We start from the raw sequence: 14886 nt of genomic DNA on the forward strand, positions 1-14886 counted from the left end.
GCCTTCCCCTGGCTGCGCGCACGCACACAGGCGCACACACATGTACCCGCACACACGCGTGTACCGGCACACACACACACCCGCACACACACACCCGCACACACACATGTACCCACACACACATGTACCCGCACACACGCACATACCCGCACACATCCGCACACCCTCATTCTCTTCCCTCTGGCTGCCCCGAGCTCGGCTGCCCTCGGAGTCTCCCTCTTTTCCCTCCGGGCTCCGAGCAGAGAGGACAGGTAAGGAGCCAGGCATCACCAAGGGTAGGGCGGGAGCACACAAAAGCCATACGCGATTAAATGGCTCAAAGTCAAAAGGAGACGCGAACTAGAGACGTCAGAATAAGCGAAGTTGAGCTGGAGAGCTTTACCATTAAAGTTTATTTCCCACTTACCCAGGTAGGTGACGCTACATTTTAGCAATCATCGAAGCAGCAAGTCTGTGTTCCGAAATAAATCTGTTACTTCTTACATGTGTTTCTTCTACTAACCCTCTCGCTCCCTTCCTGATCATATTCTCCGAGGGGTTTTTTTGTTGGTGTTTTTTTTTCTCCTAGGATACCCACAAACATGCTGAAAAGACACATTCAAAACATGGTAATAGGAAGAACACAATCACAAAGACCGAGAGGCTGAAACAGCACTGGGAAACAGGACGAAAGTCTGAGATCTAAGGCAGTCCCCCTTCCTCCCTGGAGTTTTATGCAGTTACAATGACTGCAGCTATTTCACAAAAGCACCGACACGACAGGGGAAGGTGGGAATCTGCGAAACGAGTTTCCTTACCAGCTTGATTCCGCAAAATGCAGAATAGAAGAAAAGAAAGGCGAACAAACATTTGCTTTAAAAAATCGTTGCTCGATTCACAGTCTATAGCGGACGTGGGGAGGGAAAGGGTAGGAGAAAATCACTACAGATCACGGGTTTGAGAAAGCCACAGAAGCAACACTCGGGCGTGAAATGAGGATCGGTTTTGAGGACAGAACTGGTGTTTTGTGATGAGCAGCTATCCCACTTGCAGCACTAGCAGCAGAGACAGAGGGTAAGACTGAGCTTTCTGGAGTGCAGCGCTTGACTCGTCCTCCCTCCTCCTCCTCCTCCCTCCCTCCCTCCCGCCCTCCCTCTCTCTCTCGCTCTCTCTCTCTCTCTCTCTGCTCTCCCTCTTTCTCTCTCCCTCTCTTTCTGTGTGTATGTAGCGCAGGCGGCTCTGCTGCTGCAGCGCCAGGGAAGAGCTACCGAGAGAGGCTTCAGCAGCTCCCTCCACTTTGGGCAAACTTGCCGGTTTACTGCTTCTTCTTCTTTTTTTTTTTTTTTCTTTTTTTTTTTTTTTTTTTTCCTTACGAGTGGGAAGCTTCTCAATTGCCATTCAACATTTTAAAGCACAAGCCGCTCTGCCGTGAAAGCGTCTGATCCACACTTCTCTGAAAGACACAGGAGGGAATACACAATTGCAGATTTCACCCACTGTGGCGGTGCAGATCACAGGAAACAACTGACTGATACAATTTTATTTGCAAATAGAACTCTGTATTTTTTTTTTTTTTAATCGCGTCGCGGCTCTTTTCCCCTCCCCTTTGCCATTCCGCTTTATATGGATGTAATTCAGAATCTGTGTTAATTCACATGGGGGATCCAGTTACATCTTGTTCCGCTCCGGGTATAATTACGAGAGACCAATAATCGCCTTTGGACACATAGTTTTGTTGCTAACCTTTGAACTGAAAGGATCAAGTTCAGATCTGGTTACCTGCATTGGGACGGGAAGGAAGAGGAGAGAGAGAGAGAGAGAGAGAGAGAGAGACTGCAATCTCATTTGTGAATCGCTCTCAGTGCTGCAGATCCAGATTGCTTTAACACATGCAGTGCAAATGCAGGTAAGGCACACACACAAACTGCGGATGCAAAAACAAACTTGGGACTGTTGTGTGTCTATGTTCTTATCTCCAGCCTTGCAAATTCTGGGCAAACGGCTTCTGCAGTTTCTGTATCGTTGCTTTGTGACTAATGACCTTGCGCAGAGTTGTTAAAAAAAAAAATCCGCTCCGGAGAAAGAGCTGAACATTTTAAGCGATCTCTGAAGATGGATTTGGGTGCTTTTCTGCCAACCAAAGGGGATATTCTGTGGACTGCACTGTAATACTCGGGGTTCTCCTATCAGCTGTGCAGCTACCGACATTATTGGGAATTTTTTTTTTACTTTTTTTATTTTTTTTATAAGAACTGCCCATTGCTAAGAGGATTTGGAGTTTTCCCGGACCCAAGCCCTTTGAATAAAGCAAATCACAATTTTTTTTTCCCCTGTGTGTGCAGAGAGGGGGAAGAATAAAGCTATTGCCTTGGTCGTAAACGGCTGAGAGGGAGAGAGAGAGAGAGAGAGAGAGAGAGAAAAGAGAGAGAGTGTGTGAATTGTAGTTAACTCTAGTGTTGAAGACGACGACCTGGGGGGCTTCGAATCGTACAGTACTGCTACTGCTTTTATTGCAAACCTTGCAAAGTGATTACAGTAAAATCAGAGAGGAGGAGGAGAAGGGGGAGGAGGAGGAAAATCCCATCCTATCTACTGAGATGAATCTTTAAAAAGCAAAATCCACTGTCCCGTGAACTGTAAGTATATCGGAACTGGAAGGCAGGGAGAGCAGCAGAGGAGCCAGCAGCAGGGTTTTGACCACCAATTGCACCAGTCATGAGACAATAAGTTTCCAGAAATAGAAGGATTTTATAACTGATCACCTGGACTCTCAGCCGCTCTGTTGGCTTACCAGGGGAGTTTATTGGGGGGCAGGTGGGAGTGAGAGGAAGGCGGGGGGGTTCGGTACGAGGAAGATGAGGAAGATGCGGACCCTCCTTCGCTTTGTGCATTGCTGCTGCTGCTGCTTCTTGCTCCTCCTGCCTCCGCCGCTCCGGGTCAGCCTCGCAGCGGCTAAGCAGCTCCTGAAGTACCGGCTGGCCGAGGAGGGACCCGCCGACATCCGCATCGGCAACGTGGCTGCCGACCTGGGCATCGTGACGGGCTCCGGAGAGGTGACATTCAGCCTGGAGTCGGGCTCCGACTATCTCAAGATCGATAACATGACCGGGGAGCTGAGCACCACAGAGCGGCGCATCGACCGCGAAAAGCTGCCGCAGTGCCAGATGATCTTCGACGAGAACGAGTGCTTCTTGGACTTCGAGGTGTCGGTCATCGGCCCCTCGCAGAGCTGGGTGGACCTGTTCGAGGGCCGGGTCATCATCCTGGACATCAACGACAACACCCCCACCTTCCCTTCCCCCGTTCTCACGCTCACCGTGGAGGAGAACCGGCCCGTGGGGACGCTCTACCTGCTCCCCACCGCCACCGACAGGGACTTCGGCCGCAACGGCATCGAGCGCTACGAGCTGCTGCAGGAGCCCGGCGGGGACGGCGGCCGGCGCGGCGGCGGCGGCGGCGGCGGCGGGGGCGGCTCGGCCGCGGCGGCCCCCGAGAGCGCCCCCTTCGCCGGCGGCAGCAAGCGGCGGCAGGAGGCGGAGGCGGCGGCCCGCAGCAGCGTCTTCGAGCTGCAGGTGGCCGACACCCTGGACGGGGAGAAGCAGCCGCAGCTGATCGTCAAGGGGGCGCTGGACCGGGAGCAGCGCGACTCCTACGAGCTCAGCCTCCGCGTGCGGGACGGCGGCGACCCGGCGCGGTCCTCGCAGGCCATCCTGAGGGTGCTCATCACCGACGTGAACGACAACAGCCCCCGCTTCGAGAAGAGCGTCTACGAGGCGGACCTGGCGGAGAACAGCAGCCCCGGGACCCCCATCCTGCAGCTGCGAGCTACCGACCTGGACGTGGGGGTGAACGGGCAGATCGAGTATGTCTTCGGGGCGGCCACCGAGTCCGTCAGGCGCCTGCTGCGGCTGGACGAGACCTCGGGCTGGCTCAGCGTCTTGCACCGCATCGACCGGGAGGAGGTGAACCAGCTTCGCTTCACTGTCATGGCCCGAGACCGGGGCCAGCCCCCCAAGACGGACAAGGCCACTGTCGTGCTGAACATCCGGGATGAAAATGACAACGTGCCCACCATCGACATCCGGAAAATCGGGCGCATCCCGCTCCGGGACGGGGTGGCAAGTGTGGCCGAGGATGTGCTGGTGGACACCCCCATTGCCTTGGTGCAGGTGTCAGACAGGGACCAAGGTGAAAACGGTGTGGTGACCTGCACCGTGGTGGGCGATGTGCCCTTCCAGCTCAAACCGGCCAGTGAGGGAGAAGGGGAGCCACAGAATAAGCGCAAGTATTTCCTCCACACCTCGGCCCCTCTGGATTATGAAGCCGTCCGTGACTACAACGTGGTGATTGTGGCTGTGGACTCAGGCAGCCCCAGCTTGTCCAGCAACAACTCCTTGCTGGTGCGGGTGGGGGACACTAATGACAACCCTCCCATGTTCAGCCAGGCTGTGCTGGAGGTCTCCTTCCCAGAGAACAACTTGCCTGGTGAGAGGGTGGCCACAGTGGTTGCCACAGATGCGGACAGTGGCAAGAATGCCGAGATCACCTATTCCTTGGAGGCCTCACCCCTCTCCTCAGAGGCACCAGGCAGCATCTTCAGCATTGACCCCGACTCTGGGGATGTGTCGGTGCAGGCAGTGCTGGACCGTGAGCAAAGGGACACCTATGAATTTCAGGTGACGGCCCGGGACAAGGGGGTGCCATCCCTGCAGGGCTCCACCACAGTGGTGGTGCGGGTGTCGGACCGCAATGACAACGAGCCACGCTTCATGCAGGATGTGTTCACCTTCTATGTGAAAGAAAACCTGCAGCCCAACAGCCCCGTGGGCATGGTGACTGTGATGGACTTTGATAAGGGCCGCAATGCTGAGCTCAGCCTCTCCATTCAGCCTGGAGACCACGAACAGGCAGCTGGAATCTTCTCCATTGAGAATGACACTGGGACCATTTTCTCCACTGTCTCTTTTGACCGCGAGCAGCAGACCAGCTACACCTTTAAGGTGAAGGCAGTGGATGGGGGTGAGCCACCACGGTCTGCCACAGCCACCGTGTCTCTCTTTGTGATGGATGAGAACGACAATGCACCCACTGTCACCTTCCCCAGCAACAGCTCCTACACTGTGCTGCCACCCTCCAGCAACATGCGCACCGTGGTGGCCACAGTGGTTGCCACTGATGCTGACACAGGTCTCAACGCTGACCTCAACTACAGCATTGTTGGGGGCAACCCCTTCAAACTCTTTGAAATAGACCCGGCCAGTGGTGTGGTGTCACTGGTGGGCAAGTTGGCCCCCAAGCACTATGGCCTGCACCGCCTGGTTGTGCAGGTGAATGACAGTGGGCAGCCCCCCCAGTCCACCACTGCCCTGCTCCATGTCTTTGTCAACGAGAGCCTGTCCAACGCCACCGTGGTGGAGAGCCAGGTGGCTCGCAGCCTTCACACCCCACTGGCCCAGGACATTGCTGGCGATCCCAGCTATGAGCTGAGCAAGCAGAGGCTTAGCATAGTCATTGGCGTGGTGGCTGGCATCATGACCGTCATCCTTCTTATCCTCGTGGTGGTCATGGCCCGCTACTGCCGATCCAAGGGCAAGCATGGCTACGAGGCTGGCAAGAAGGACCATGAGGATTTCTTCACCCCCCAGCAGCACGACAAGGCCAAGAAGCCCAAGAAGGACAAGAAAGGCAAGAAGGGCAAGCAGCCCCTCTACAGCAGCATTGTTACTGTCGAGGCTTCCAAGCCCAATGGGCAGCGCTACGACAGCGTGAACGAGAAGCTCTCGGACAGCCCTGGCATGGGCCGATATCGCTCGGTCAATGGTGGCCCAGGCAGCCCTGACCTGGCCAGGCACTACAAGTCGAGCTCACCGCTGCCCACGGTCCAGCTGCACCCACAGTCCCCCACTGCTGGCAAAAAGCACCAGGCCGTGCAGGACCTGCCCCCAGCAAACACCTTCGTGGGCGCTGGCGACAACATCTCCATCGGCTCGGACCATTGCTCCGAGTACAGCTGCCAGGCCAGCAGCAAGTACAGCAAGCAGGTAAGAGCGCTGCACCCCGCGGGCCCCAGCGCGCAGACACACGCACACAGAGCGGGCGAGGAGCAGGGATGCGCGTTCCCCGCCTCCCGCCCAGGCTCAGGCACACACCCCGTCCAGCTTCAGTGACCCGTTCAGTCTGGTGCCCCCGCCCCCCTCCCTCCAGGCAGGCAGTCAGGTGCACAGACCAACACACAGCACGAAGGAAGGACAGTCAGACATCTTTATTACTATTACTATAATTTTTATCATTGCCTCCGCTTATCAGACCCGGCAGCCAACCAGCCCGTCCGTGCAGGGGCAGGGGTCGCGGGGGCCGGGCTCTGTCGCCAGTCCCGACAGCGAAGTGTCAGGCAGCCTGAGATGCCTTTATCAGCCGCGAGCCCGGAGGCCAAACCCGGCGGTTTTGGGGGATCGAGGGGAGATCAGGACCCCGCAGCAGGCGGAGCCGCCATCCCCCTCCCGTTCCCCGCCTCCATCAGCCTGTCCCGGCACTTCCCCACCGGGATGCCTTCCCGGCCCTAGGGATGTGTCAGCTCCTGCTGAGGAGGAAAGTTTCGCCTCGGCAGCCAGTTGTTTCGGGGAAAGGGGGGTGCTGCCTGCCTGACGCTTCCTAAAGCTGTGGGTGAGAGTGGATTTGCAGCCGCAGCGCTGAAGCGTTAATGGCTGTAATTACCGGGTCTTTCATTAGGACCAAAAGGCTTAAATAATCTACACAGCCTATCTGCGCTCTAATTCACACCACAGAGATTTGCACTCATTGCTGCAGTTGCTCTGAATACATATAAGCGTTAGTTTAGAATCGCACCTCAGTATATAATGTTCTCATTCCTTTTTTTTTTTATGCCCCTCTTGCCTATCTCGTGAAATTTCATTCACGCTGAGAGGCCCTAATTTGCTCGCCCAGCTGCTGCATAGCTCTGTTTGTAGTCGTGAGACCTCTCGGAGCGAGATGTGCCTTCAGGGGTGCCGCGAGTGGCTGGCTCTGGTCTCGGCTGTGTTGCCAGGGCTCGGTTCAGTGAAGCTCCGACAGCCCAAAACTGGTGATGGTAGGGACAGTCTTTACAGTCCTGGAAATAAGATAGGGATAGCACAGAGGGGAATCAAGCTTCCAGGTGAAGGCTGCCGTTTATTTTATAAGACGCTTATGCACCCTGAACAGAGGTCCCTCTTTTTTGGGGGAGTACTTTTTGAGTGATAGTAGGGATAAAATGACATCCTGAACGTTTCCTCAACTGCAATGCACATTACAACAGGAAGCTAGAGGCAAATGAATGCTGATTCATGTAACTACACATCCAAGTCTGGAACAGGGAAATTCCGACTTTCCGAGTTTCACAAAAATGCTTTCTTTTCCACTCATTAACGTGCAAATATGGTACACGATGACATTTTTTTATACTTTGAAATGTTTGCGAGTTTACTAAAACTGAGGTTTTAAAAGTGTTGCCAGTATTTGCATTCTGCTCAGAAATACTTAAAATATAGTAGCATAAAACTAATTGTGTAAGCCACCCCCTCTTGTCTTTCAGGTCACCAAAACAGTGTGATTGTAATATCTACCAGTGCCTATGTATATGTGGCTATACAAGCCATACAGACTTATAGAACATTTGACATAGTAGCTTCTGTGTGACACATTTCATTAATGCTGTCCTAGAGAGTACATCACAATTTCAGTTTGAGAATAGTCAATTTTATACAAGAATCTGTATAAAATACAAATTAATAAATTCTTTATCTTTCATCTCCTAAGGTTTATTATGCCATTTTAGCAAACACTGGAATAAAAGTAGCAGTGAAATATATGCTAATCACCTATCACTTCTTTATTGATACTTCATCTATAAACATATGGGTTATAATCTGCTAAAGTGTAGTTTAATTTCAGTGCAAAAGAATGATTTGCACTCTAAGAGTAGGAAAGGTAAAGGAATACTCATTACAAATTTCTGTTTTTCTTGATAAAACCCCCTCAAACTTATTTAAGATTATAATACAGTAATATATTTTGAATTACTTAATATATTCCAAGGATTTCTTTTGATACAAAATATATGAGAAAACTTAGTAGAAGAAAATGGCTTGATTGCACTTTTACAAAGTAGTGCATCTTGAATTGCTCCATTACTTGTTTGCCGCAAAGCAGTTTCTCAGTGTTGATAGTTCTCTTGTGTTAAATATTTAGCCTGTTAGGAATGTTCACTTATTCAAGTAGTTTATAGCCAGTATTCTAATGTCTTATCTATTTATTTTTAAATATGTAGAGAGTATTTTCACACTTGCGAAGCATGCAAATAAATTGGAAATTGTCCAAGAAAACAGTAAAGGTAGTGTTAAATAACAGACTTTATGGGAGAATCTATCAGTCACAAACCCTCTGTTTCCACTTTCTTATGTGTACTTGCCAGATTGTTGCTGAGTGACATTTGTATACTTTTGCTCATTTTACATAGTACTGAGGACATTAAGACTTGCATAAACAATAAATAAAATGTATATTTTTCACATCTCAAGCATTGACAGTGCAGTATTTCTCAGTTTAGCAGGCAAAACACCTGAGGATTTTTAACACCCAAACCACGTGAGCTCTTGTTCAGCACAATTGTTTGGAGAGAAATGAGAAGCAGATGCAGATTAGGGGTTCTGATGGGGGGTATATCAGATTGTTTCATAGTTCTGCTGTATTTCTGGAACAGAACCAGTAGCACAATGGTATGACTGTGGTAGGGACACTACTTTGAAATCTCTAAGACTGCCTTTATTTACTCATTGCCAGTTCCCTTTGTTCTAAGGAGACATTAGATAGTGTATAAAATTTTAGAACAAATAAGTGGACACAGCAGAACATACCTGCTCTAAGTTACTGGAGATGAGAGTGATGCTAATTTCCCATTAGTGTAATTAGAATTGGTAACTGATACTTTCCTATAACTACAATACAGCAGTCAGGAATAAAGTCTCTACTTACATGACCGACTGCTGAACCCCAGGGGACACAGGTTGTTTTCATTCCCATGATTTGATACTTAATTTTTAAGGTGTTGAATTAATTTCTTATATGAGTTTCAAAATACATCATGTTTGATACAGGACATTATAAAAGAACTTAATTGGAGAAAACTGCAAACAATTTGTAACTCTCCTTCTGACACCATGTCTTTATATACAGTTTAAAACAAAATTCTGTATTCAGTAGACTTCTGACATTTCACAGTCACTATTTTTAGGAGATCTTTAACGAGTTTAACTCTTATCCTTGTCTTACTTAGCATAGTATTACTCTGAAATATTCTTTTATCCTCTCTCTTATCAGTTCTCTCCTTTTCAGTAAAGCACTACAAATGTTTAAAACACTCAGCATTCCACAGGTCTTAATCACTTGCCAAAAGTTAAAGCTGTACTGAAGTGTTTTATTGAATGGGGATGAGTTTAAGTGTTTTTCTGGATCAGGGATTTAAAATTTGAAACCTCCAGGTGCTGCGCATTGCCTGTGAGGAGCCTGGATACTGGGATTTCCAGCAAAGACAGCCAAAGATAATGAAAGCTCAGTGCCTAAGGGGAATCACTTAACAGCTTGGAGAGCTACATACGTAATCATAGGTCTCATAATGAATTTTAATTGTAAATACTTGTTTATTTTATCATTTAGTTACAGGTATAGTTTTGTAATATATACTTCACCTCTTTGTCTCACAGTGCAAAATAGTGTAATTTCAGTTTTATTTCAGTGAAAATTTTGATAGTGAATCTACATGTTACCAGTCACTCTTTGAAGAACAGGCCTTTTAAACTCTTTATGTTTCTTGGCCATCATCTTATCTTGGTTTCTTTTTTTATTTGCTTTATTAAGAAATGATTATTGGCTTTTTAAAACACTTCAGCTATATTGCTGAGGTGTTTTTTTTCTTCTTCTATTTTTAAGAGATATTGGTCACTATAAGTGGAACTTAAAGAAACAGTAAAGGAATTCCTGCACATAATTATTTCTGTACTTCAGATATTGGCTTCTTAGCCTCTGTAATTCTTTGTGAAAAATCCCAACACCTTTTCTCATTGAAAATGTACTGTTTCATGAAGAAAAATGTTTATCAAATCAGTGTGCTGACACTCTAATCAAAATTATATGCATTTTCTTAAAGTCTTACTTTCCTGAAAGTGAAATACATAGAAATTATTTTCTGGAAAAAAAAAATCCTTGTTCAGTAGCCAGTTAATTTATTTAATAAAATTTCAAACATTAATCAGTCTGCTGCAATATTGCAGAAGCATTTTGACTAGTTGGCTATCATGTATGTCAATCTATAAACTAAATGGATCAATTTCCCCATAAACATGCACAAATACCCAGCAGCCCTAATAGGACCCCAAATTCATCCATTAAGGAGGCAATCAGTTTAACTACACAGGAGGGCATCATCTTTCCTCTTGTTTATGTACAGACACACACACACACACCCAGAGACTTATCTCAAAGGCTATTTTTTATATTCCCAAACACCTCTAAAGAATAATTTTTTCCCAACTTTAAGCTAAGCAAATACACTACAGTATAATAATAATAAAAATAATGTTATTGTGGCACTAACTGCCATGTTAAAAAAAAGAGAACATTGTTATTGAGTAGAAACCTTTACATTGGTGACTTTTTTCATGCATTTAACTTTCATACTCTTTTGTGAAAAACGTACAGAAGTATTTTCAATTTTCTGTTCTCATTTTGCATTATGTTAAATATTTTACAATTAGTTTTTAAAAGTGACCCACATTTCACCTTCAGTAGCAAATTATGATGAGAGAGGGGCTAATTAAACATGAAATGGATGTATCATTGATGCTTTAATTATCTTTATTTAACAGAAAGTGTTCCACTGATAAGTGCAGCTTTTATTTTTTTCCTCTCCAGTAAAATCATCTTGTACAGTGCACAAATGACTAAGTTACCACTGAATCATTCTGCACTCCCAGGAGATGTACAGAGCCAAAAGGGACAGGATCTGAGTAAAGGAGGATACATGCTCTGAATAAGTAAAGAACTGTACTATTATAGGCAAAGGGTAGCAAGAAACATCTTTAAAAGGATAGAATCTGATTTATCAACTCAGACAGCTCTCTGGCATTATACATGGAGAACTTGGGTTATAACCATGGTTAGGAGCTTTACTATTGCTGTCAGTCTTTATGTTTCTGAATGTGCTTCTTCCTCTTTCTCTCTCTCTTTTTTTTTTTTTTAAGTTTTTGTTTAGTTATCTGTTTTTCTAGTATTTGGGATAGTTGCTGGTTTGACTATCAGTACAGCTTTGTTTTATCTCTACAGCTTCAGACTCATTTTCCTTTAAGTATTTTCTTTCAAAAGTTTAAGAAGGTTTATGTACTTAGTAATATGCTAGGCTACTTTGACATATAAAACTAATCAATTTGGTTTTGCATTAAAATATAAAAGAAAATCAACAAACTTCAGAGGTAGTTAGCTTTATAAGTCAACTAAATCCTTGACAAGCACTCTGAACTCTTCACTGTAATTGCAAAACATTTTAGTACTTAATTACTAATCTTAACAAGATTAACATAATTTTGACTATATATATAGGGAATATTGATAGAAGCATATGAGCAATCCAGCAATCCAGAAAGATTTTCTAAGCAAGTCTGCTTCCAACAGACATTTAGAAGCTGTTAAAGCTGCAAAATATACTTTTTTCAGTCTTAGGCCATATTATGTGAAATATGTTCCATGCAATTTATATTCTACATTTCTCCATTAAAAAAAAAAACCTTTTTAAATGCTTTTATTTCAGCATGTGTTGAGAATATGGTATTTTTCTATTTTTCTTCCTTGATATTTCTTTCCTGGAAGAGTAAATTTGTTTTCTGTTATCAGATTTTAGACTTTTGTAGCATAAACTATACATTCATTTTAATCAATATTTGAAATGATAAAAATAGACCAACAGCTACAATCAAGGACCAAAAAATCATTTAAACTATTGTTATTTTTTTGTATATATTTTTCTATTATTTTAATTTTTAAATAAGTTTATAAAAGAAAATTGTGGCATGCATAAAGGTATATTTCAAGCTAGGACTAATTTACTGTTTTTCATATATTTCAGGAAATAGACTTCCCAAGTTCACTTGTATTTTGTTGTTGTGGATGACAAAATATCACAGTAATGCTGTAGTAACTAGGATTAGTGGGGCTTCTGAAATGGGTGACAAGAATCAGAATGGAATAAAGCCAGAATAATCCATAGGAGATTTCAAACTTTTTAATTTCATATTTTAATGCAATTTCCTCTAAAAATATTTAACTGAGAGCAGGTCATGAACACACAAGTAAAAATCTCAAATGTGATTACACTGAAGTATGAGTTAGTCAATTCCTGAATTATGTCAGTGATACACACTGAAGTTGTCCAACTCTGTGGAGATGTGCTTAGCATGAGTCATTTGCTCACTCTTATGTGGCCATTTTCACTGACAAGAGATCTAAAATTAAAATTAAGAACAACTTTTGAAGGTATTAAAAACCCAAGGAATTAGCTGTATATATAGTACATACAAGCAGTGTGGAGGAACCAATTATTATTACTTTTTGTGAAAGGAGAACATAGAAAACCTGCGGAGTAAATTTTGGGTTTAGAAGTTTGAACAAAAACAATGTTCTGGCCCCATTTAAAACTGTAAGGCAGGTAAAAGTGATGTAACTTTTTTATTTTTTATACCAGTAAAAAATATTCCTCTCATTTAGGCAAAAAGCTGTTTTGAAATCATTCATTTGTAAAATGGTGCAGCATAGCCCCAAAAGATCAATTCTACTCAGAGTGGATCATAAACAGCACAAATATTAGTTGAAGAAAACCATTATCTTTGTCTTTCAAAACCTAATTTACCTTATTAACTACTAATAAGAGTGAGTGTACTTTTTAAAGGCAAACATTTTCCCATCAAATGAGATTTTGCTACAGATTTAATGTTCTAGTATCTGAGTTTGTAACTGAATGAAATGAATGTGTCCTTGCAAGTAGCATTCTTGCAGTATTAGGAAGCAATAAAATTGGTATTTGTCACTATTTGATAAAAGGTCTTTTATTATCTACAGATAATTATGGATAATGTAAAGTTAGTTTTTTAAGGCTGGGTACAGAAGGTAGGTATTAGCTGATGCTGAAAATTGCTCATAGATAGAACCAGAATACAGAAATACTGATTCCACCTGCCAAAACTTCAGAGACAATATTATCTTGCAGTCGTGTAAACAAATTCCTTTATGGTACCTCTTTTAAGTAAAAAAAAATTGCCACCTGACAGCATAAAAATTCCTGAATTTTGAATGATTGTGTGATTATGGTGAAGAATCTGCCATAAACTCCATTCAAATTAGTCTTGACTGGTGGGGTGGCCAACAAATGTATTGTGTGTTAAGCGTCAAATGTTTTGTCTGCTGTAGCACTTCTAAAAGAGAAATGGGAGGGGGTGCTGTGATTTATTCTGTCTATCCATGTGTAAATATCAAGGTTTCTTCAACTCTGGAGCAGTGTGAAATATGAGAAGCAGCCCCTAGTTCCTTTGGATACCAAATCTTGAGTCAGAATTACTTTAACACAGAGACTTATCCTTGGGTAAAAGAAAAGATTCTTCATCAGGACAATGCATTTAAAGGGATACGATCTGGGGTAGAATTATGTTTCTGACTTCAGTGTTGTGCTGGAAAATGAGATAAAGGAAGATGGAGACTGTCATGGCATTCTGGTCATGGTTCAGCTATCTGAGGCTGAGTATCCTGATGTCAGCTTAGGGAGCTGAAAGTTCCTGTGCTGTCTGCACAGAGCTGTACACGCAGGGTGCATGATGCAAGACCTGGGTGTCTTCTGTGACTCTTCTGTAGCTGCAGCTCAAGGCCAAACAAAAATCCAATCACTAAATCATTTGCTTTACTTAAAGGAACAATATTTGAAATAAAATTAAGCACTCCGTGCATGTGGTGCACTTTGGCAGGGCTGAAAATTATTTTTCCTGCGAGAACTTCAGCACAGTTTACAAATGCGTGTGCCATACACTTGCCAATTAATAGAACAGAATCTGCATGTGCAGACACCTGATTACGTACAAGCAATAAACTGAATTTTCATTCATTTTCAGACCTCTCAGGTTGATGTTTATCTCAGGTGAAACTGCAGGTAATGCCTCTAAAGTCAATCAAATTTAGCTAGTATAAACCACAGTAAATTGTGTCAGGTGTTGTAATATTCAGAAAATGCTTCATATTAGAATAAAATACAGATAGAGAACACCAATTTATCAGTTTGGATGTTAATCCCCTGCATTTAAGTTATCAGCATGCATATAAGTATCATTTGCAAATTAACAGAGTAGGTTTCCATCATGTATTACATCAAAATCTAAAGCTATCTTTCTAAAAAGGTCTGGAAATGATGTGGCTTTAATGACACTTCAAAAAAGTAAGATTTTAGTATTGAATACATTCTTGCTTAAACTAATGATACAGCAAGAATGCATATGTCAAGCTGCCTTTGTTGGTCCACAGACAGGTCATGGTGTACGTTCATGGAGCTGTGTGTTACCTCTTGCAGGCATATTTACAAGAAAGGCTTGGCCTAAAACTATCCTATCAACTTTAAAATGCAAAACATTACTTTAGATGAAATCTGGCCATTTTCTTAGGAAAATTTCCTTGGTTTATTGCAAGTCCCATTTAAAACACTATATTGTATAAGAGAAAATCCTTCTGTAGTTTGCAGTCCTTGTAAAGGTGAAAGACAAGAGTGGAAATACAGATAAGAAACCAACAGAAAATAAAAGCATTAGTTCATCTGCTCCTAAGATTTTCACTGTGATCTTTTAAGTC

At 44.1% G+C, this 14886-nt stretch overlaps 1 protein-coding gene across 7 annotated transcripts in view; it reads left to right on the plus strand.

Moving 5' to 3' along the window:
- The first annotated feature begins 1026 nt into the window (after positions 1 to 1026).
- PCDH7 (protocadherin 7) overlaps positions 1027 to 14886 on the plus strand; it is a 268452-nt gene continuing 254592 nt past the window's right edge. For all 7 annotated transcript variants that reach the window (XM_014265583.2, XM_014265584.2, XM_014265586.2 and 4 more), the window contains exon 1: positions 1027 to 6020. In XM_014265583.2, the coding sequence (XP_014121058.2) occupies positions 2835 to 6020 (3186 nt within the window). In that variant the 5' untranslated portion in view covers positions 1027 to 2834. The remainder of the gene's footprint in view (positions 6021 to 14886) is intronic.

The sequence above is a fragment of the Zonotrichia albicollis genome, chromosome 5, assembly GCF_047830755.1.
Source record: "Zonotrichia albicollis isolate bZonAlb1 chromosome 5, bZonAlb1.hap1, whole genome shotgun sequence".
Classification (NCBI taxonomy): domain Eukaryota; kingdom Metazoa; phylum Chordata; class Aves; order Passeriformes; family Passerellidae; genus Zonotrichia; species Zonotrichia albicollis.